Source organism: Nicrophorus vespilloides, unplaced genomic scaffold (genome assembly GCF_001412225.1).
Source record: "Nicrophorus vespilloides isolate i.1.1-1 unplaced genomic scaffold, Nicve_v1.0, whole genome shotgun sequence".
NCBI classification, from domain to species: Eukaryota; Metazoa; Arthropoda; class Insecta; order Coleoptera; family Silphidae; genus Nicrophorus; species Nicrophorus vespilloides.
The window spans coordinates 151,965-176,209 of record NW_017098335.1 but is presented as its reverse complement, the minus strand read 5'-3'; the positions used below and the strand labels follow the sequence as shown (position 1 = coordinate 176,209).

At 32.6% G+C, this 24,245-nt stretch overlaps 4 protein-coding genes across 4 annotated transcripts; 3 read left to right on the top strand and 1 right to left on the bottom strand.

The window, feature by feature from the left end:
* Nucleotides 1-1,500: 1,500 nt before the first annotated feature.
* On the top strand, nt 1,501-19,469 carry LOC108562199 (ankyrin repeat domain-containing protein 54). The gene is made up of 3 exons (XM_017920460.1): nt 1,501-2,148; nt 2,256-2,437; nt 19,128-19,469. Exons 1-2 carry the CDS (start codon nt 1,636-1,638, stop codon nt 2,433-2,435), a joined length of 693 nt encoding a protein of 230 aa, XP_017775949.1. The 5' UTR covers nt 1,501-1,635; the 3' UTR covers nt 2,436-2,437; nt 19,128-19,469.
* Nucleotides 2,970-18,766, bottom strand: LOC108562198 (sphingosine kinase 2-like). The gene is made up of 2 exons (XM_017920459.1): nt 17,950-18,766; nt 2,970-5,627 (listed from the first exon to the last, which is right to left on the bottom strand). The coding sequence occupies exons 1-2, from the start codon at nt 18,655-18,657 to the stop codon at nt 4,593-4,595; spliced, it is 1,743 nt and encodes a 580-aa protein (XP_017775948.1). The 5' UTR covers nt 18,658-18,766; the 3' UTR covers nt 2,970-4,592.
* A 133-nt stretch (nt 19,470-19,602) lies between the features above and the next one.
* Nucleotides 19,603-21,545, top strand: LOC108562192 (eukaryotic translation initiation factor 3 subunit E-like). The gene is made up of 4 exons (XM_017920447.1): nt 19,603-19,794; nt 19,866-20,144; nt 20,479-21,405; nt 21,477-21,545. The coding sequence occupies exons 1-4, from the start codon at nt 19,699-19,701 to the stop codon at nt 21,501-21,503; spliced, it is 1,329 nt and encodes a 442-aa protein (XP_017775936.1). The 5' UTR covers nt 19,603-19,698; the 3' UTR covers nt 21,504-21,545.
* A 729-nt stretch (nt 21,546-22,274) lies between these two features.
* Nucleotides 22,275-24,227, top strand: LOC108562191 (eukaryotic translation initiation factor 3 subunit E-like). Its single transcript, XM_017920446.1, has 4 exons — nt 22,275-22,454; nt 22,524-22,802; nt 23,133-24,059; nt 24,127-24,227. Exons 1-4 carry the CDS (start codon nt 22,359-22,361, stop codon nt 24,151-24,153), a joined length of 1,329 nt encoding a protein of 442 aa, XP_017775935.1. The 5' UTR covers nt 22,275-22,358; the 3' UTR covers nt 24,154-24,227.
* The last annotated feature ends 18 nt before the right edge of the window (nt 24,228-24,245 follow it).

Sequence of the window (24,245 nt, the reverse complement as noted above, 5' to 3'; positions counted from 1 at the left end):
GATTTACTATACAGATTATTTAGAGCAATGCAGCGATTGTAGTGAATAATGTTGAAATGGGTTTTTGTAATACAATGGAGACTATTTTGATACAAGAAACGAGACGAGGAACTCTATTTGCGGAAATGATGAACACGGGGAGTCGCTGCTGCACCTGTGTATATGATGTACCATTAAATCATGACTATAAAATAGCAAACCGGGAAACGAGACTGAAAATACTTGCGAGGGCTTTCTAGTCTTGAGCACTTGAAACTATTTATACACATTAACGTTATGTAAAGCAATAGAATGGATATATACGGCTGGACTTGAGTCGTATAAAAAGTTTAATACATAACGAAAAGAAAACGTCTTCAAAGTCTTTAGAACTTATAAAAATGATTGCTGCAGTGAAAGTGTATATACATTGAAACGAAAAATGTTTATGAATATGTCAAAATAGACTTAAAATTGTTTCTGAGCCAGGCGCTGTCTGGTCATTGATGATTTCGCAAGTACCTGCACTTTATCGCAAAGAAGGAAGACGAAAGGTCCGGTACTGTGAGGAGGACGATAGCTCTGTGCACACGCTTTTTAGGTGCTGCAGATGGCTTAGAAGGAAACAGAGGCAGAATTTGGAGTTCTGCAAGAGCCGGAAAATTTTGTCAGCGAAATGCTGGGAGATTGTAGCAGCATACATAACAGGATCCAAGGGAAGTGCCAAACAAACAAAGACAATCAGCATCGCATAGTACAATGATACAGGTCCTGTATGCTGACAAACAAGACCTCCAATACAAAAAAAGGGACTTAAAATAGTTAAAATTTAAAATTTAATATTCAAATTATTTGTTATATTTACTTTATTAATATTTGTTTAAGTTGATGCATTGTGAAAACTAAACAAATAAATTTAGTTCATAGTAAAAAGATATCATATTATATTTGTACAATGATTTGAGTTTGTTTTATGACAAATAACTATTGTAAGTAGACTCAAAATAAAAATTTATTAATTCATCTTTCATACGGAAACGCCAAAGAAGATGGACGTGTCCTATGTTTTAATTACCATTTTCTTACTTAGTATTCATTATTTAACATTCAGTAAAGATCGTTACTACCGTTAAGTTCCTAAAATAAACTTATTCTTTCAATACTTAATCATTCAGTAATAATATTTTGATTTATAATTTATTTAATATTTTAAGTTAGAAAAATTACATGTATATTATATGCAATCAACATTACAACCACTTGTTAATATTAATACAATTATATTAAAATACTTTAATTTTACATATATTTTAGTTAATTATTTAATTTATAAGTAATTATTTCTGTTGTAATCAATTCATGTATATTTGGTTGCATATATTACAATAACTAGTATATAGAAATATATAAAACATTTTCTAATAATCTATAGTTAAAATAACATTAATCAATTAAACATTGATCTAATGAATATGTAAATAAAGTAAATTCGTGTAAATTTCTACTGGATGACAGCTGATGACAGGTCAGAAGGAAGGGGTATGCTTTTGACAAGAAGTGTCATCTGATCATAACAAAAAAAAACTTAAATAAACAAGGCGTGAGTAACTCATGTTCGAATAAATTTGTGTACCTTATAAGAGAATCGAACGAGAGATGAGCTCTTACAGTGATAGTGAATTGCGAATGAAGCGTAGGATGAAGGCCAAAGACAAAATAGTGAGGAAAGACTTTCTGCAGGCACTGAAGAACTTCAAGACGTCCAGAGAGGAAGAGCAATTGCTGCTTTCCGTCAAAGTTAACAACTCGGATCTTCTGCAGAGATTGCTCGAGGATGGAACTTCTGCAAACACCAGAGACAACATTGGGAGATGTGCACTGCACCTGGCTGCCAGCCGTGGTTATAAGGATATAGTTAGGATTCTGCTCTGTCATGGGGCTGATCCCAATGTTCAGGACATGATACTTAATACTCCCTTACATTTAGCAGCTTGCAATAGCAACTTGGAGGTGGTCACCTTGCTCATTGATGGTGGAGCTGACATCAGAATGTTGGATATCAATGGACGAAATCCATTGCAGATAGCTGAGAGCAAGTTGCATATATTAATGAAAGGCTGGCAGAGTGGTGCGGTGGAAACCAAAAAGATTCACATGCAAGTGCAAGAAGTAAGCATCTCAATCATTGCTTGATTACTACTCATTTTCATATTCAATTTGTAAACTAAAAGATTTGATTGTTTAGTTCTGTGCTAAATCCTTTTTTTATTCTTCAGATTATTGAAGTGATGTTATCACTGTGGAGGAATAAGACTAGAACGAATTGGGGACACCATAGGGACAATGTGGATGACTTGGAGTTCATGAAGCTCTCACTGAGATCGAACCCGGAGCCGGAGATCGACGATCAGATGTCGAAGCTGCTTTCTGAGCTGAAGGAGTTCTCAATAAAATAGTAGTGAGCAACAGTTTTTATTGCTTAATTATCATAGATTAATATAATATAACAGATTGATACAATCACATAATAAAGAAAAAAACATCGTAATATATTAATAACAAACAGCCAGGAAGAAAAGTTCGCCTTCTTTTAAAATTTACAAATTGTATTTGTTTATTTCCTACATGTTTATTATCATTTTAATCGAATAATAATAATATTGAATGCGATTCGCTTAATTTGACATATCTTTTTTGTTTTCTTGTTTTATTTAGGAAGATCTACGTCTGTATATAATTATATTTATATATTTCTTATTTATGTCGTAATAATAACATCACAGCCTTACTTACATAAAATACAATTTGATTCATTGAAACAACCCAATTTTTTTTTCTTCTTTTAATTTAAATTATTTATATATACACTTGATAGAAATTCTTTTGTATTCATAATAATATACAATACATACTGCTAATTAAGTACTTTCCTTTTTTACCAATAAAGCTGTGTAACTCTCTTCACCTCTTGTGTTTTTTCTTTCCTCTTCTTTGTAAATTTACTCTAGTGATTTAAAAATTACCAATGTTTACTAAAATATAGCCTTAAGAATAATTGGCAAGAATTCAACAACCAACTTTCTCTCTGTACGTCGATACACAATATATATATATTTCTTAACAATTCAGGTCCAACTATGTAATAACCTTCCACAACCTCTTTTTAACCCTTCACAAATTACTTACAACTAACAACAGAAATACCTGTAATATAACAAAACAAAAAGAGTGCAACAACATGCGATTACAAATATAATAGGCAGGGCGATGAACACTATGTTTTCTTTTATTTTGATAAATCTCTTATTGCGTTAAAACTAGCTTCGATTGTCATCAACCCCGAATATTATTACTTTCGAACTCTTCCTAACTCACTTTAGAGAGAGCGTCGATTAATCTCTTTCATACTTAGTAACTATTAATTACATTTTATTCCTAAGGAACAGATTCTTTGTAATATGAGGTCATTGTATTTTGATTATTCAATAATGCATTTTCAATTAAAATTAGACAAAAAGAAGTATACGAAAATAGGATATTTTATGAAAAAAATAACATTTATTTTTACTGCTGAGCAGTTGATGATATGATAGTAATTGTTGGTATCTTTATAAGGGATGGCTTATATTGCGTGTTTATTGTAAACTAAATTCTCTATATCTTTATAATGCAAGTTAACTAATTGATTTAATGGAAACCTTTGATTGTAACGTCATTGATTTTGTGAAAACATGATTCTTTATTTCTTTTTTCTACATATATTATTTCATCTGGGAAGTTATGATCTGCTCGAAGATATATATATATATACAACATGATTTATAATTTGTTTTGCAACAGCAATTTGAGATGATTGCGTTATACGAAACGTGCATTTTCTGATACCGATGATATTTTTATGCAATTGTTGTTTATGAAACAAGCGATGATTGCGTAAACAGAAAAAAATAACAAATATTTATGATCGTATATTTTCAAATATTATATGAAGATAATATAAATACGAAAATCTATACAAAACAAATAAAAAAGATATGAGAATAAGTGAGTGAGAAGGAAATGAGAATCTTTATTTGTAGAATTCAAAATTTTATAAAAATTGAATATTGCAGAAAATATCGATAAAGGGAAATTTTTCATTGAAGTATATACACGTTCCTCGTACATTTTTAAATCAATAATTATTATGCAGATCGAAAAATGTTGAAAAATTAAATATTTTATAACTTGTCAAAAATGAAAATAAAGTAATCAATGTTTTATAATATGAACAACAAAACTTGGCCAACCCTTATGAAAAAAAAATGCAATCTCTTACGTTGGAGATTGAAAAACGCGTAGAAAATCATCTCTTGGAATGACTCGCATCATTAATGTTTCGTTATCACATGTGTGTTTTTAAAAAAACAAACGGTTTTCTCGGTTTTGGTTTTATCGAAAACAAAACGATGTATTGCTGTGTTTTTAGATCTGTCTCTTTCTCGAAGAAATCGCGCTAATTACGTATGCATTCAGATTGTGTCGAATCTCACTAAAACTGGCTCGAGCGAGGTGAGCATCACTGTTTTGGAATTCAATTTGTTATTACCTTGGGCGCCCAAATGGCCCTTACATCATGGAACCATGACTCTCACCAATCCGGGGAAGAGCTCTCCCTGGATGGGACCGTACTCGACGTGCTCGCCATCCACCGTTATGTAACCGCTTTCGCTCATGTCCGGCTCGATGCGGAAGGCGCGCACAGGCAGCATGAGGATGCTGCCGCTATCCTGCGTCTCGGGATTTATGTGGGTGCCGTTGCTGAGGCCCAGCAGGAACTGCAGAAGCTGTGCTCGAGACGTGTCCGCTTTGATCACGTTCAACCAGATGATGCCGTCGTCCAATTTAGCGTTTGGAACGAAGAGAACGTCTTCGCTCAGATGGCTCGGATAGGAAGCGTGTACCATGATGAACCTTCCATCGATGCATTTCCAGGTGCTCGGGACTTCCGCCGTGAGGCACGGAAGTTTCGAGGCTGGTCCGTACATGCGACTTCCGCTTTCCTCTTGTGGTCCGCTATCTGCGGTAGATTGATACGAGCTGTTGGCTGTGATCGAATAATATGCGCTGCGTTTCGATGCCGCGCTGTACCAGGAATCCAATCTCTGTCGGGCGGATTGCGTTTCTAGATTGATTTCCGCTGGAATTTCGATATTGTCGCCCTTCTTGTTCTCCTTCGCCTTGTGGACTGGCGTATCGTTTGCAGGAATATACCACACCTTTCCTCTGTAATTTCGTAGGCCGATCAATCGTGCCAGACTCCAGATCGTGAACCTCTGACCTCCTAGCATCCGCAGCCTTTCGCTCTCGATGTCAATGTCGGAAAGGAAACCCCAGCCCACTGACAGGAACGAAAACACTATTTGCGACTTCGTTTCCACCCTGACTATGTCCATGGGTTCGAAATTGTTCCTCACGAGCGACAGGGCCGACGGCAGGGTCGTGTTGCATAGGTATGGTTCTCCGGCTACGTGTGCTATGCTACGTGCCAATCCATTCCCAGATCCTCCAGGTATGACCCCGATCGGTACATTCTTTATGACTTCGCTCCAGTCCGGTCGCTCGAACATTCCATTTATTGCTTCAAATATTATTCCATCTCCTCCAACCTAAAACAAACAAACAAACAGAAATTTAAGTTATCATGCAAGTCTCCATTTTAACCATATTATTGCATTTCTAACAATGTATTTTCTGGCTACTTTAAATAACATCAAAGATACATCAATTACACTTCTTATTATATAAACATGCAAATTTATACTAAGATTTACATTGCCTCTATATGAATGTGAAGGACATCTATTTTGGTTTGATTCATGACACTCATGCATTAATTTCATAGTTTTTACTCTTGCTAATTGTGTATGTTAAATATTAATTAGAGTTGATCTAGATCCCATTTTCATTAATTTATAACATATTTAGTTAATAAAAAATGCTCAAAATCAATTTGAATTATTTTGTTGTAAATGACTGTGAAATATGGTTTAAAGTTGAATTTATTAATATCTAAGGATTCTTTGTATTTTTTTTCTGAACGTTATCCCTATTACCAAGGATAATTAATGGTTGCTGAAGATCAAACGAGAGTTGTCAAGGACGCTGTTGTTATGAAATTCAAATACGACGATGGTGTCTGAATCTAACATATGAATTACACATTTAATAAAATAATTCAAATTTATTTTTTGCATACGAAATACTAAACCAAATTGTATTGATATTTATTCTATCTTGTTGTGTCATCGTTTATATTAAAATTGATACATTTGCAAGAAAATTATTCGTTTGCGTTAATTCACAATGATTCATAGTTTGTACGCTTTCCGACCAACATCTAGTACATGTTTAGCAAACCAATTACCATCATAACTGTAGTAACGTTGACACGAGAGTAAAACAATGTGCGTGGAACAATATTACAAAATTACTTATGACCATAACGTCTACCTCATAATGAGAATAACTAAATTAACTTATTTGATCGCGAATTAATATGTTTTTATGAAATAATTGAATTGCATAGTTATGTGTGCCGTACGAGTTTACCAGCAAACGTACAGAATAAATGATTCCATTAAAATACTGCAAGAGAAGAGATACGTCCGTGCTTCATCCCGATGGGAAAAGCAGCCAGGAAACTGCTTTCGTTGCAACTTTCAGGCAGATTTCCAACCTCGAGATGAACAAAAAAAAACTTCATAACCAGGGCATTTTGATGGGGCGTAAGCTGCGCGGGGATTTGCTCATTCTTGCCGTCAATATTTAAACGATATCGACGTTTTTCGCGAATGCAATAAATTTATTAAGCGAAAGCATTCGAAACGTAATCATAATTCCATTAAGAATATAGAGCGTAGAATGCATTCACACGCATGACTGTAATTGCCATTACTCTGCATAACCAAAAGGAAGTGTATTTTGGTATTCTTATAATGAGAAATTGAAGAAAATTTATAGTCCAAAATTTGTTAAGTTATATTCATATAGTAGCTTCAGTAAACAAATGATAAGTGTATATTTTTTACATAAATATTTTTATTTTATCGTCCTTCATATTAATAAATAAATATTTACTTCTGATAAAAACACAAACATTTAGTTATAGTAATGGTATTCGATTATTTTTATATATTTACGAAAGATTACTTGTATCACTATATAATTTTAAGTTAACTTTTTTATAACTGTTTTGATTTGATAATAACCATCATTCAGATTATCTTCATTTATTGAAAATTATTTAGTTGTAAATAACATAAACGATTTGGTAATCAGATGTAATAGGTATAATAACAAAGATTACCTATAAAATACACATTAGCAAAGTAAATGTATGTTAATTAATGGATAAATTACAGAAATACATCGAACCGATACATTTATATTTTCAATTGGATGTTAAAATAATTATAACATTTCAAATACTACAATACCTCGCACAGTGCGGCTTTCATCAGACCGAATTCAATATAGTGCGATTTTGAAAATTTATGCATCCCCATTATATAGTCAAGTCTCTATTTGTGCAGTTTATTTTATGTTGTTTTAAAGTCCTCGATTAGTCCGACTTCAAACAGGTATATTGGCACTAAAAAGACAATTTGTTGGGGGTAAAATTGTCTTGTACATAAGAAACTCAAAAGTATTAGTTAAGACATTATTAAATTTAAATTAAGCATAAATTTAGGTCTACAACTTTACACTTTTAAAGTCTTATGTTTCTGTTTGATTTAGTAGCAGATTTTCTGCTAGTTTGTTTGGGAAATACATAAAAATAATTTTTCTAATAAAAAAGAAGTATTTTTGTAATGTAATGTTACTAATTTATAATTTGATGAGAAGTTAATTTAATAACAAATATTCATATAATAATATAAGTCGAGGATACAACAACGCACAGTATCTTATCTCTAATTGAAAATTGTCTATTTTTATATAATAAATCTATTGATTGTCGGCTTATTTATATATATTTCCAATTTGAAATTTAACTTTGTTTTCTACTAATGCCTACTTATTATTTAGTAAAGTTTCATATAATTAAATATAATTAGAGCAAATACATGTATTTTATTAATCTGTGATTACTTATAATTTTAATTAATATTAATAACTGTAATTTATTGATTTGATAATAACATGAAATTTAATTAAATTTATAAAAAACAAAGCAAACAAATACAGTATTATCTTGTATATAATGAATATCATACAACAATGTCAATTTGTAATAAGCCGTATAGCATTGATCGAATAAAGCGCTTATATACCTTGATTTAAAGAATATATCTTTATTTCTCTTTCACTCTTAATTTGTTGAGTGCATAGAGTGTAATTGGTAATTCCAAGAAAGAAAAAGAATAATGTATTTCTTTGCAAATGCGAAAACTTGTTTTTTTTATGCTCTTGGAATAATTACGAACTCTGACGTAAATCGTATCGAAGGTGTACGAGTACTTGAAACAAGGGCAATATTCGAAAAATGTATACATTTTCAAGTTTATCAAAGTCATTTATATTATTTATATATATATATAGAGATCGAATTTAATCCTCGTGTCGTGTTGACCTTTGTCTTGATATTAAATTGGATATCGTGAGATTCGCTAAACACTAAAAAAAAAATATCCATAGACATGCAACATCTACACAAAACATCAACACATCGTTGAAGGAAAATATCGATTTTGAAAGAAGAAAACGCTTTTATCAGTCTTAGTCACTAACAGTATTCCTTTTTTTAATTATCCACGCAAGTGCTATTACGTTCTTTCTTGTTGTTGTGCGTGAAAGCAGAAATGGAATAATATGTTGAGCAATAAGAGCATTTCAAAATTTCATTCTGCTGTGAAACGCGGCTCGATTTATAATTCATTCTCTTTAAAAAAAATATCTTTACAATAAAATGCACAAGGAACAAAAATATGGAAAAATTCAATTACCTTGAAATGTTCACCACATGCAAACATATCTTACATTAATGACACATACCAAGGTTTTTACAAAATGCAATTATTCCTTTAAAAAAAAGTAACAATACGTGCTTACTAATAACACCTGTATCTTCTCATGACTAGTTACATAGTAGAGTTTTTATCAAGTGCGAACTAAAGAATGAATCACATTCTTTTAATCGAACATTTCTTTTCAATTACAATTTGCATTAATCAGTTAATTGAATTTGTACAAATTGTGTTTAAAGTTTTATAAGCTTTTAAACAAATTAAATAATAATATTGTTATCTTATACTATTCCTGATGATACATCATTAAACAGATATTTTATACCAGCATTTCTCAGTCTATGTTAAATTATGAATGGGTCGCGAAATGACAGCTGTCATCCCGTTTTAAAACGAGGAACTGTTGATATAGCAATTGGATCGCTGTAGGTCGCAAAAAGGTTTAGAAACGCTGTTTTTTTTCTTATAGTATACAGATGATTTAAAGAAATTGAAAACGTTGCATAATGCATATTGACTCGTAACTACTACGGACAAGTAAATAAAACTCAAGTACTAACTAAAATTACCAGAGTATTAAATATTAAAACTATTTTTTATAAAAAATCATCTGTTTCTTTTGTATGTAAGAATCCGTTCATTAGGTTGTGTTTCAACAGGTATTTTAACCTGCGAGATATTTGAAATAAAAATTATAAGATTTTGGAGAATCTTTTGGTTATTTTTATTTTGTTCAAAAAATGCTTCTTTTACAATGGTGAGGATTCTTGTATAAGTCTACTGTTGATATCAGCGATATTTAATATACAATGTAATAAAGCCATTGCCACAGTCTTCATCAAATGCATCCATACATGCTTTTGTCTTATTATAGAAATGTATATCGGTTTTATATATTCATTGTAGTGCATACTGGATATCAAATTATTGGTTTTACACGTTTTGGTACATGGGAAACCAAAGTTATTCCACTTTGAAATCCAAGTATTGATGATAATTCAAGAAAGCATTTGCTATATACGGGTCACTTTGACCCGAAATATACTAAAATTGCACTAGAAAATAAAGGTATAGCTAAAAGTAAATTACAGCAAAATACGAATGAAAACAAATATCAGGTGGGTCACTCCGACCCATTCGTGGTAATTACGGGTTATATGATATATGACGCATGTGTTGTTTCTTTAAACTTGGTATTATAGTATATTCCAAGGTGAATTATAAATGATATGCAAAGTACAGATAACAACGACAAGGTAATGGAAGTTGAAGTAAAACTTAAAATGTACTGCAAAATGATAAAATAAATCAATTTTACATTTGATCTATTACATATTTGTAATTTTTTATGTAGAAATACTAGAGAAAAATAATTTGTAAATAAAATAGGAAGAAAAGAAATAATAAAATGAAATAATTGTTAATTAAAATAAGCCACAATAAAATTAATAACTTAATTACAACGCAGGCTGTAATTAATTTAAAAATGAAATTTTAGTTAGTTTGAAAATTGTCTAGTAAGCTCATAAGTAGACTAGATACTAAACATTATTTACATAATATTTAAAAAATAACATACAAAGACTTTCATTCTGTAAGAAAACAGAGCCACAAAAGATACAACTGCAATTCTAATATTATTATTTTTTAAATTCCATCTTAGCTCACAATTGTAATGTGGTTAAAGCTGCATCCTGCTACAATAAAGCTACAATATTTATAATGTAATTATCGTGCAGAAGAGCACGGGCGTCGCTTGTTATGAAATAACTGCGAGCTGACACGAACGAAACAGTTCTGAATTGACAATGCCTCGAAAGGGCTAACGCTTCCTTCCTTAACCCATCCACTCGACATTTCCATTGTGAAAATGCATAATATGCAGAGAATAACTTCAGTTTTTCTATCTACCAAATAAAAAGAAATCTAACAGCAAATTTTGAACACCGCAATCATTGATGAAGCTCGTTTGATCCTCGGATGAGTTCTCACCGGTAATCGATTTTTCGTATATAAATTATGATTATGAAGCCATAAAAGTCCACCGACTCTGCATTAATTATTTAATAATATAAATAGATTTAGGTTTTTTTTACATGTTCTATTCCTAAACTAGCGTTTGATCGATAAACGTATATTTTCCTAACAAAATTGTTCTAATTGAAAATGTATAAAAAAAGTACATAATTAATTTTAAATCAATTATAATGTCAGTGTGACGTTTAAGATTTTGATTAATTAAAATAAACCTCTATTTTACTTAAATCTATAACAGTAGTAGTAATATCTATATTTCTTGAGAATTTCTTTGAATTTGGCAATGATCCAAGAGATGCTACAGCCGTGTGCATTCTGTAATTGTGTCAAGAGAAATTACTACTCCACATTCTATAAGAGCACTATTCTATTTGTCACCCAAGCAAATTCTTTTACTTTACATACATCGTTTAACTTTTCTAAAGCTTTCAAACGATCGCCATTTAATTTAATAATAATAAACATGTGAAAAAAGAAATGAATCAAGTGAGCATGATTTAGATGTTAATATTTACTGTAGTTAACTAAATTTAATTCAGGCAATTTAGGTAAGTAATTGCTTCTATCCGTACCCTAAATATGTAAACTAATAAATAATTAACCTTTTCCGGCATTTAATATTTAGAAATAAGACGAGCACACTATAACAATAATAAATGTCATGTGTCTCCTTCCTCTCTAATATATGTGTTAAGGTTAAAGTGCAAACTCGGCTAGTTTATAAGTTGTTTGCAAACTGCAAAATGAAATTGGGTTGTTTTATATAAAATTGAAAGTAACAATAATTTGCAGGAAGCACTCTACTTTTCATTTAATATACGACACAATACATTAATTGATTCATTACCACACCCACAGTTTTTGTTTATATTCTATTTCGAGTATTACTATTGTTTACAAGCTTCGTCGCAGAAAACTAATTACATTACATTTACATTTTAACTACCTACTTGCGATTAAAACAGCGTTTCACAACCTATAAGTCAAGATTCAAAATTCACATCTTCAAAGCAAGGATCTGGTGTAAAACTGTTAGTAATTGGGTCGCAGTACAACTACAAACAAATACCTTTGATAGTTTAAGATGTCTGTAGTAAAAAACGATATCCCTCGTTTTACACGGTACTTTCTTTACACGATTTCGCTATAGTTTTTTGTTTATATTCTACTTCGAGTATTATTATTGTCAACAAAGCTTCGTCGCAGAAAAGTAATACAAACATTGTAACAACTTTTACCATTTTTTTGGTGACTAAAACAGCATTTGTCAACCTATGTATCGCGACACAAAATTAGATGACGTTTCATTTGTAATGACATCTGTCACCTTGTGTCTAAGCAAGGATCTGATGTAAAACTCTTAATAATTGGGTCACAGTACAACTACAAACAAATATCTTAATACTTTAAGATGTCTGTAGGAAAAAACGATATCCCTCGTTTTACATGGTACTTTCTTTACATGATTTCGCTATAGTTTTTTGTTTATATTCTACTTCGAGTATTATTATTATTTACAAAGCTTCGTCGCAGAAAAGTAATACAAACATTGTAACTACCTTTCACCATTTCTTGGTGACTAAAACAGCTTTTGTAAACCTATGAGTCGTGACTCAAAATTAGGTGACGTTTCATTTGTAATGACATCTGTCACCTTGTGTCAAAGCAAGGAGCTGATGTAAAACTCTTAATAATTGGGACACAGTACAACTACAAACAAATATCTTAATACTTTAAGATGTCGGTAGTAAAAAAAAAACAGTACATTCCTTACACGATTCCGCTACAGTTTTTGTTTATATTCTACTTCGAGTATAATTATTGTTTACAAGCTTCATCGCAGAAAAGTAATACATACATTGTAACTACCTTTCACCAATTTTTGGTGACTAAAACAACTTTTCTCAACCTATGAGTCGTGACTCAAAATTAGGTGGCGTTTCATTTGTAATGACATCTGTCACCTTGTGTCAAAGCAAGTAGCTGATGTAAAACTCTTAGAAATTGGGTCACAATACAACTACAAACAAATATATTAGTACTTTAAGATGTCTGTAACAAAAAAAAGATATCTCTCGTTTTACACGGTTTAAAAAAAATAAGTTAAAAATAAACTGGCTATGATCAAAAGGAACATTTTTTGTTTGGTTTATGTACCTTAAAAATAAATTGAAAAAAAAAACCATAATTAATAAACAACAAATTAACGTTTTTCTCAGGATTAGTTAATTAGCTTTTTTATAAGAAGAATACTATGTAAAATCATTCCTTCTTATAATATAATTAGAAATAATTGCTAAAAAAATATAAGAGAAATGTTGTCTGATATTATGTAACATTGTTGAATGGAATATACCTGTGTTTTTTACATAAATACAGGTGAGAAACTGCATCTACGCAAGTGATGCAATCAATCATCATTAAACGATCGATCCATAATTTCTATAAATAATTTCGTATTTATTTTATCATAACAATAGAGAATACATATGCACACTAATGCATCGACATTGACTATAATCAACATTGCTTTTACGTAGGTTGCAAATAATAGTGGATGCGGATCGATCAGAGCGAGAAACAAAGACAAACAAAACTTTTGTTGGAGATGTTCCAAAAACTTTCCCGGCTCGTTACACACGCATCGAAGCACTGGAAAATGGATAGACACATTAAATGTCTGTTTGAATTTTTGTTATTGAAATAAGTGCAGAATTCTCGATTTTTTTTCATTTGTAGACTTATTGTAACAAACACTTAACCCTTTGCCAGTGCCAGTGCTTCCACCATGGGACCACATACAAAATAATTATTTCAAAGCTTTTTAATTCCCAGTGGTTCCAAAAATAGACAATTCGTAAAGTATTAGGTTAAATTTATCCTAAAAATCGAGAGTTTTTTAAAAAATTAATCTGTGTTACAAAGGGTTAACACTAATCTTAAAATTTAAATAATTTCACAATTGACACATGTCAAACGAAATGCTGAAATCTCAAATGAGAACTTTAAATTTAAAAGAGCGTTCTATATTCCAGTCATATATACGTGTGTCATAAAACGGGACGGTCTGAATCTGCGGTGCTTTAGATATGGATTACTAATAAATATTGGATTACGAAGGGGAGAAAAATACACAAACATCGGTCGCCTTTTTCCATTGTATTATTAGGTAAACTCGAATCAGACAGTCAACAAGCAAAGTCCAAAACTACACACGATATAAGCATTATTCAGATTGGTATCTGCGATTCATTGCAATCGAACGATAGCATTAGCGCATTTTGTGAACATGTAAAGCATCACGTTTTTATCTCATTTTAATTAACTTTAGCAGGAAGTCCTTTGTTCATCCTGTATGGTCGCGGTATGAATATTGTTATTAATTAGTTGCTACTTCAAAGGCCAATCTCACTTAATATTATTTATTACGACTTATGTATTTGATGTTAATATGTTGTAAATAGAAATAATTTGATTATAATACCATCTGCAATTATAAACAACACTGACGTTTTAACTGTCAAATAATATTGCTTAACTATTTAAGCTGTCAAACTTCAAGAACTTCTTCTTATAATACTAACTGCTCTTTAAAATTGATTATGTCAGTAATTTGTATCGTATAGTTCGTCAACAATTAATTTGATCATGTAACAGGATCATCAAGACTTTAATTAATTAATTAACAATCGACAAAGCCTAAACTAAATGAGCGATCAGCAGTATTAACGTGCTCGTATTTCGCCAACTCAATATATCCAATTCCACGCAAATTTGATCATATTAAAAATGTATCGTATAGAGAGAGCTGGTGGTCGACAATTGGCATTCATCGCACAACTACATTACATTTAATATAAACCAATTAGAGGCAGTAAATAGCAATTAAATGTCATTGTCATTCATTCATAAAAACCATACCAGGAAAAACCGCAACGTATACATATACATATATATAGCGTGATGTATCTACTGCAATTTGCGATCCTTGATAGTAAACAACAGGGAAAATGCTCGGTGTATTTCCATCTTCTAAATTACCATTCGACGCGCACACATCCCTCATTAAATTGATTCCTGCATTTATCATTACGCAAACAAGTTTCATCTATCCTCTCTCCATTATTTAATTTAAAATACATTACATTTAATGCAGGAAAATACAACCGCGAGCAGCTTTAATTCAAATGGAAAAGTTCGCACGACGCATCTATTGTTGTTACATTCATTGTTTTCTTCAGAAAATCCCAAACCGCATTTGCAATAACATCGATTTCTATGTGCATATTGCAAAATCTATAAATGTTAAAACCTATTCTTGTATATTACATGTTAAGTTCTTCGAAATAATTAGTATAACTTCATTTATAAATACAGTAAGACCTCGTTTAGCGCTGCTTCGATTAACGCTGATTTGTTACATTAAAAAAAAGCTCAAAATTTGCTCGCATTAAAATTACCGTGGTATTTCATTGATTCATACATAATACGATTGTTCCCGAACACGTAGCTCTGTGCTTCTCCAGAATCTATGCTTGTTTGAGATGCAGATGAGCAGGATATTAAGGAGTTACTGCAGATTTTTGGCGAGAACCTTATCAACGACGACTTTCAAGAACTGGCAGAACAAGGAATTGAAGAAAGCCAATATAGTGATTCTGAAGATGGTGCACCAAAAGAACTCTTGCTACAGATTTTCTTAGAAAAAGTTTAGAAACGATAACCTAAATCGTTGATCAAACTGTAGCGAATGATCCAAATTTTGACAGGAGTGCAAAAGCAAGAAGAGGAGTTTTGGGTGCGATCAACATTTGCTTAATGAACCAAACAAATCAAATATATCACACGAATAAACTTAATATTTCTGTGCAAATGTTTGTGTTATATAAAACATATATTATAATGCAAATTACTAAAAATACAACTTTAAATGTAAGTAAAATTTGTTTATTTTTGGTCGCGTATTCCCGTTTCCCTATTTGCTATGTAGTAAAATATCCTCCTATAACGCTATTTCGTTTAGCGTTCTGGAACGTATCTAAAGCGCTAAACGAGGTCTTACTGTACTATAAATCTTCGATTTATAAATTTGGTGAATACATGTACAATTTAGATTAATGGATTTAGTACTAAGATTCTCAGCTTTAATTGATGCAAACTATTTATGACTGGACAAGTTTCCATGGTTTTAGCGAGACAGGAAACTATATTTCAATCGTGAATAATAAACTAAATTAGCTGAAAGCCAATAAACCCATTTTATGGAATATTAAATATCCAATCGCAATTTGATCTCGACACGATAAAAAATATTATACTCTTCTTAAAAGAATTATATTGAAATAAATGTAATTCCATAATTTGCTTTAAACGAATATTATTATGATCCTTTAATTTCTTCAACTAATTGCAACGTTGTTAAATTGTAATTACAAGCGGTAATTTCTTATTATTTGTACTTTGCATGCTGATAAATTTTCGACTTTAGACTGTGTTATTGAATCACCTTTTAGTTTTTAACATTCTTATAAAAACTATTATTTCTTAAATCTTTCTATTTTTCATTTCATAAGTATTAAATGAAGTCACAGTTATTCATAGAACTAAAACTATTTATAAATAGTTAGATATTAAGATAATGATATAATAAATGTAATTGTAGTATTAAATAATATGTATCAAAACATATTTTAAATTGGTTTAAATTTTGGTAAAATGATAATTAACGATTGTGATCATTTTTAATTTCGTGTATCTAATATTTAAGTACGTATTTCCCGTTTATTACTTACAACTGAATGAATGCAATATAACTACTCGGAGGACAAAAACGTCATGCATTTAATAGCATGATCGAATGTCAAGTAAAAATATTAATTACTCAATTAATACTATTTAAATTACATCATTCTGTCTCCATCATCTATTCTAATTCAAAGGAAAGAGTTTAACAATTAGATTAGTATTAATAACTTTTTAAAAGAAAATGAAAAAAAAAATCAATACAAACATAGATTTAAAGTACAGTAATTTCTGGTATAGTGCGACTTCGATCAGTCCGTATTAACTGCAGGTTTGAAATTTTCAAAACAAACTAAATTACAAATTTGTGCACAAAAATATTTTTCGTTTTCTTCAAGTCTCTATACTGTTTATTTTCGTATATATTTAGTTCCTCGATTTCAAACAAGGCGATCCGATTACCCGCACTATGCGAGGTATTCATGTATATTGATTTTAGTAAGCAATGTACGGAACTCTCAAAGTCCTAACTAAATATTTGTTGTAAGATAATCTATTGACAATCAAATTGAAATACGATACGTTTTCCACGCTAATATTGTTTCAATAAGTAGTTTTAATTTCAATTTTATGGAGTTGCAATAAAAATTAAATACGAGCAGGATTTAGTATGAACAAGAACAATTATTTGTGCAATTAAAAATATACATAGAAAACCGTTGTTTCAATGTAACTTTCTGCGGTAATAATAAATAGCATAATGCGAGACTAAAATAATAATGTACTTGAAACATTACAAAATCTCAATGACATTTGCCAAGTTTATCTAAAAATTCAATTTTAATTTATAACATTTATATCTAGAGATTTGAATTTGAATACAATGTTTAGTTTAATGTGCGTGTAGAGGATATTCATTTCACAGAAATTCATTATGTCATCGGTATTAAGTGCAAATTCGCAAATAATTTGCATGAAAGTAAAATTATTAAAATGTATTTCAACGCTGATAACATCTGATCTATACTGATATCAGTGATTGTGCTTTGTCAGATAATATTTAATTTATTTCAAGTGATTGGATTCTCTTAATGTTCTTTTGGCGTGAATAAAATAAAATTTAAAAAAAAAACAGATAGTGTTGTAATGCAGTATTGCAGAACTTTCTAATTATAAAACTCACCACAACAATTCCACTCCACTGGGATATATTGCATGTCCTCACAAACTCTCTAGCATAGTTTGCATACTTTGTCATGTGCAGGTCATAAGCAATCTCAGCCTCCTGAAGTATAGGCACAATTTTTTGCTGGAAGATAGCCCTGCCCCTGCCTGGACCACTCTTCGGATTGCAGAGCACCAGCAACTTCTTCTGCTCATTGTGATTCAATCCACTGGGAATGTTGTCCACCTGGTCACCCTTGATCAGCTCCTTGATGACCATCCTCCATCTCTGAGCCTCCTTGTTGTTGTCCTCATACTTATCGAATGATCTGAACCTCAGGGTGATTATGGTGCGTTCCCTCTTCATGGGCACCCCCTTGTTGGACTGCATTATGTATGCATAGATGTACAGGTATGCACTAACATCACTGTCATCCTGCTCACCAGAGTTCTCCTCCACTGCATTCATTGTGGCCCTTGGCAGAGATTGGCATGAGCAGGTGCTGGTCTCCTTCTTGCTCCTCAGACACCTGCAGCCTATGATGTCTCTGGTGGAGATCAGGGTCTCCTTGATTTGATTGTCAGTCTCTTTGATTAAGCTCAATCCGTTCCTGGTCAATCGCACGCGAAATACAGAGTTTTTCTTGGTCAGGACATGGAACGTCTCCTCCAGCAGAATCCTGCCCGGACTCAGTTCGTCCTTTTTCAATTGAATCTCTGTCATCATTGTTTCGAAAGTATACGAATCGCGCTCCACGACGACTCAAACCCGACTGAAATCGAGAATTTAAATCCCGCACACTTTCGACCGCAGTAAACGTCAATTTCAAGGTTATCCAACACTACTAAACGTCAAAGTGACATATCTAAAGGAAAGTTTAAAGAAAATATTATAAATCTTCATCTACCACTCTTCATAACACTTATTTTTCATTTACCATTACATATTTAATAAACTTATCATCTATATATTCATATTTTTATCCAATCGTTTAACAAAATTACTTAAACAACAAAAATACATATGTTCATAGTCATTCCATTGAAACATTAATCTTTTTTGAATGTCGCAACATAAACTTTCATAGTTTATGTTGCCGGCTCAGTTTATAGTTTTTATTTAATGTTGGCAAACTTGTTTCGATCTGAAGGAAAGGCCGTACAAAATTTATTATTTCTTCGCTTCGATTGTTGCAGCTTTAACAGGTTTGATGTCGACGCCAAATTTACCAAAAGCAATTCTGATGTCTCCTGAAATGAGCGAGACCACTGATGATTCATTGCTGAAATCCAAAAATCAAGTGATGGTCTCCTTAACCGAAATGCTCAGAGACCAAGTCTCGTACACACTCAAGGATGTCCACCAAAGTCGCATAAAAAACTTGCGGAAAGAACTGGAATATTTGAAGGAAACGGAGTGGAAGTACGATCCTATCGAGAAATTCATTGGACAAAGCTATTAATCTACTTGTTACAAATAATTAATAATGATGTTTGCATTGTCGGTGATTTTAGCTATAATAAAATAATTACATATTACTACAATTGTATTTTCTTTAAAATAGTTCCTCAATTCAATCCCAAAACACAAATAATACTAACAAATGTAAACCAACATGAAGTTGCGCCTTCAGTGGGAAACATTCGCACCCATACTTGTTAGACCAAAATCCCTGCGCGGCTAGTTCACCTTTCCCATCGCTGCGTCAGAAATCGCAGATGGATGTTTAATATTTTTTAGTAATATTTAAGTGTTTTGAAGTAGAAGATGTCTATGTCGAAGTTCGATCTTACGCCCAAGATGGGCCCATACTTGGACCGGCATCTCGTGTTTCCGCTTCTCGAGTTTTTATCCGCGAAAAAGGTAATTGCTTTTGTGTATTTTGCGATTGAATAGGTTATATTTCTACAATCCTCTGTTCTATGTGTTTTTAGATATACGACGAGAATGAGCTGCTCATATCAAAGCAGGAAATTCTCAGCAAAACCAACATGATTGATTATGCTATTGACATCAGGAAACTTTTGTACAAAGATGATGAAGTTATGGAGAGCTTGAAGTCTAGACGTGCTCATGTTGTTGCTCAGCTGCACGAACTGCAGATGGAAGTGGAGCCCATTCTTAAAATCATGGGTAACGATGATGTTATGAAGAACATGGAAAACATGAGGGATTCTAAGGCTTTAATCAACTTCTTGTCCAAAGATTATGATGTAAGTTAAATTATTTTAATAATACTTCCAAAATATAAGAAGCTGTATTACTTGAATCTTAGTTGCAATAATAATAACATAAATATAACTGAAAATGCAATATTTTTAATGTTTAATGTTTTGTTGTTTTAGAAACTTTAATAATTTGTGTATTGTTATTATTTATTATACTTGTGTTTATTAATTAAAACACGTATTTGGTGATGAGTAAATTTTACACTCATAGAACCTAATTTTTAGTTTCTAAACACTAAATATTATATGCATTTTTGAGTTGATTATTTATTACTTATTTAATTTTATATGATATCAAAGATGTTTGTTTTGTTTTTAGTTTGACATTGAGAAGATGGAGAGTTTGCACAAGTTGGCCAAATATCGGTACGAGTGTGGTAACTATTCGATCGCCACATCGTATTTGTACTTCTGCATGTTAGTGCTTCCTCAAAATGACAAAAACTACCTTAGCGTATTGTGGGGTAAACTGGCCTCCGAGATCCTGGTACAAAACTGGGAATCCGCACTGGAAGACTTGAACAAGCTGAGGGAGTACATCGACTCCAGCCCGAACCAGTTCGGCGGCAACAACTTGCATTTGCTTCAACAACGCACGTGGTTGATTCACTGGTCTTTGTTCGTGTTCTTCAACCACGCCATGGGCCGCGAGTTGATCATCGAGATGTTCTTGTACAAGCCGCATTACTTGAACGCCATCCAAACGATGTGCCCGCACATCTTAAGATACTTGGCGACGGCCGTCATCATCAACAGGGGCAGGAGGTCCGCTCTGAAGGATCTCGTCAAGGTCATCCAACAGGAAAGCTACACGTATCGCGATCCCATCACTGAGTTCTTGGAGCATCTGTACGTGAACTTTGATTTTGACGGAGCTCGTCAGAAATTGCACGAGTGCCAGACCGTTCTCTTCAACGACTTCTTCTTGATCTCTTGCTTGGACGAGTTCGTAGAGAACGCTCGTCTCATGATCTTCGAAACCTTCTGTCGCATCCACCAGTGCATCAGTATTGGCATGTTGGCCGAGAAGCTGAACATGAATCCTGACGAAGCTGAATGCTGGATCGTCAACTTGATCAGGAACGCTAGGCTTGACGCCAAGATCGACTCGAAGCTCGGACACGTCGTCATGGGTGCACAACCTTTGTCTCCTTACCAACAGCTCATCGAGAAGATTGATTCGTTATCTGTACGTTCGGAAACCCTCAGCGGTCTTATTGATAGGAAAATTAAGGCAAGAACTGACGTAAGTATTTATATCTGAAGAACCGTGTTAAGATTGTGTATTAATTGTGCTTTTTGTTTATTTATCTACAGATTCGTTGGGGAAACCAAGAGTTTTAGCGGTTACTTACCAACTAATAAACAAGTTTTTTGTAAATTAAATGTAGTTTCTATTTTAATATAAGGCAATTTAGTTTTACAATACAAATAAATTATGTGTAAGGATTCGCTATTTTTCTTAACCTATTAAAATTTATTTCTTCTGAAAAACAATTTTTTGTTTTAAAAGTATAAGTAATCTTTTAAACAATAAATTGTTACATGTTCAGTTAATTTTTCTATGGTCAATTGTGATTTCCGGTTGCTATAATAATGTTAAATATTGAATGCACAGCTGAAAATAGAAACTTAATTTTTACAATATGTCTAATTTTTGTTAACTATTTCATTAATTTTTGAGCTAGTTTGATACAAAGATGATGAGAGGAGAATGTTGACTTTCAATATTTTTAAATATTACAATTGTTTTTGGCAATGTCACTCGTATATGTAATAATGATCGGATCAAGCAATCAGAGATGATAATATTTATTCACAAAATGTAACACCAAAACCGCACAAAAAAACTTGCGGAAAGAACTGGAATATTTGAAGGAAACGGAGTGGAAATACGATCCTATCGAGAAATTCATTGGACAAAGCTATTAATCTACTTGTTACAAATCATAAATTTTGCATTGTCAGTGATTTTAGCTGTAATAAAATAATTACATATTACGACAAATGTATGTTCTTTAAAATAGTTCCTCAATTCAAATTCAATCCCCAAAAACAAATAATACCAACGAATGTAAACCAACATGAAGTTGCGCCTTCAGTGGGAAACATTTGCACCAGCCTTTCCCATCGCTGCGTCAGAAAACGCAGATGGTTGTTTAATATCTTTTAGTAATATTTAAATGTTTTGAAGCAGAAATGTCCATGTCGAAGTACGATCTTACGCCCAAGATAGGCCCATACTTGGACCGTCATCTCGTGTTTCCCCATCTCGAGTTTTTATCCGCGAAAAAGGTAATTGCTGTTGTGTTTTCCGGACACTTAGGTTAGGTTTCTACAATCCTCTGTTCTATGTGTTTTTAGATATACGACGAGAATGAGTTGCTCATATCAAAGCAGGAAATTCTTAGCAAAACCAACATGATTGATTATGCTATTGACATCAGGAAACTTTTGTACAAAGATGATGAAGTTATGGAGAGCTTGAAGTCTAGACGTGCTCATGTTGTAGCTCAGCTGCACGAACTGCAGATGGAAGTGGAGCCCATTCTTAAAATCATGGGTAACGATGATGTTATGAAGAACATGGAAAACATGAGGGATTCTAAGGCTTTAATCAACTTCTTGTCTAAAGATTATGATGTAAGTTAAATTATTTGTAATTTACATTATTGAATCTCACCATTTTAATAATATAATAATATTTTAATAATGCTATCAAGAAACTATATTATTTGAATTTTAGTTGCAATAATAATAACGAATATAACTGAACAGTATGGTTATGTGATGAAAGTGCAATATTTTTAATGTTTTGTTGTCTTAGAAACTTTAATAATTTGTGTATTAAAACACGTATTTGGAGATGAGTAAATTTTTCACTTAATTAAACAATTATAGAACGTAATTTTCAGTTTTTAAATGCTAAATATTATATGCATCTTTGAGTTGATGTTTTTTGTTTGTTTTTAGTTTGACATTGAGAAGATGGACAGTTTGTACAAGTTGGCCAAATACAGGTACGAGTGTGGTAACTATTCGATCGCCACGTCGTATTTGTACTTCTGCATGTTAGTGCTTCCTCAAAATGACAAAAACTACCTTAGCGTATTGTGGGGTAAACTGGCCTCCGAGATCCTGGTGCAAAACTGGGAATCCGCTCTGGAGGACTTGAACAGGCTGAGGGAGTACATCGACTCAAGCCCGAACCAGTTCGGCGGGAACAACTTGCATTTGCTTCAACAGCGCACCTGGTTGATTCACTGGTCTCTGTTCGTGTTCTTCAACCACGCCATGGGTCGTGAGTTGATCATCGATATGTTCTTGTACAAGCCGCTTTACTTGAACGCCATTCAAACGATGTGCCCGCACATCTTAAGGTACTTGGCGACAGCCGTCATCATCAACAGGGGCAGGAGGTCCGCTCTGAAGGATCTCATCAAGGTCATCCAACAGGAAAGCTACACTTACCGCGATCCCATCATCGAGTTCTTGGAGCATCTGTACGTGAACTTCGATTTTGACGGAGCTCGTCAGAAATTGCACGAGTGCCAGACCGTTCTCTCCAACGACTTCTTCTTGATCTCCTGCTTGGAGGAGTTCGTAGAGAACGCTCGTCTCATGATCTTCGAAACCTTCTGCCGCATCCACCAGTGCATCAGCATTGGTATGTTGGCCGAGAAGCTGAACATGAATCCTGACGAAGCTGAATGCTGGATCGTCAACTTGATCAGGAACGCTAGGCTTGACGCCAAGATTGACTCGAAGCTCGGACACGTCGTCATGGGTGCACAACCGTTGTCTCCTTACCAACAGCTCATCGAGAAGATTGATTCGTTATCTGTACGTTCGGAGACCCTCAGCGGTCTCATCGATAGGAAAATTAAGGCAAGAACTGACGTAAGTATTAATATATATAGAATCGTGTTAAGATTGTGTATTCATTGTGTTTTTTGTTTATCTATAGATTCGTTGGGGAAACCAAGAGTTTTAGCGGTTAAGTAAAAGTTGCAATTTTCTACAGCTGAGTGAAATTGTATATAAACTAATAAACAAAAGTTTCTATAACCTAAATGTTTTTATTAA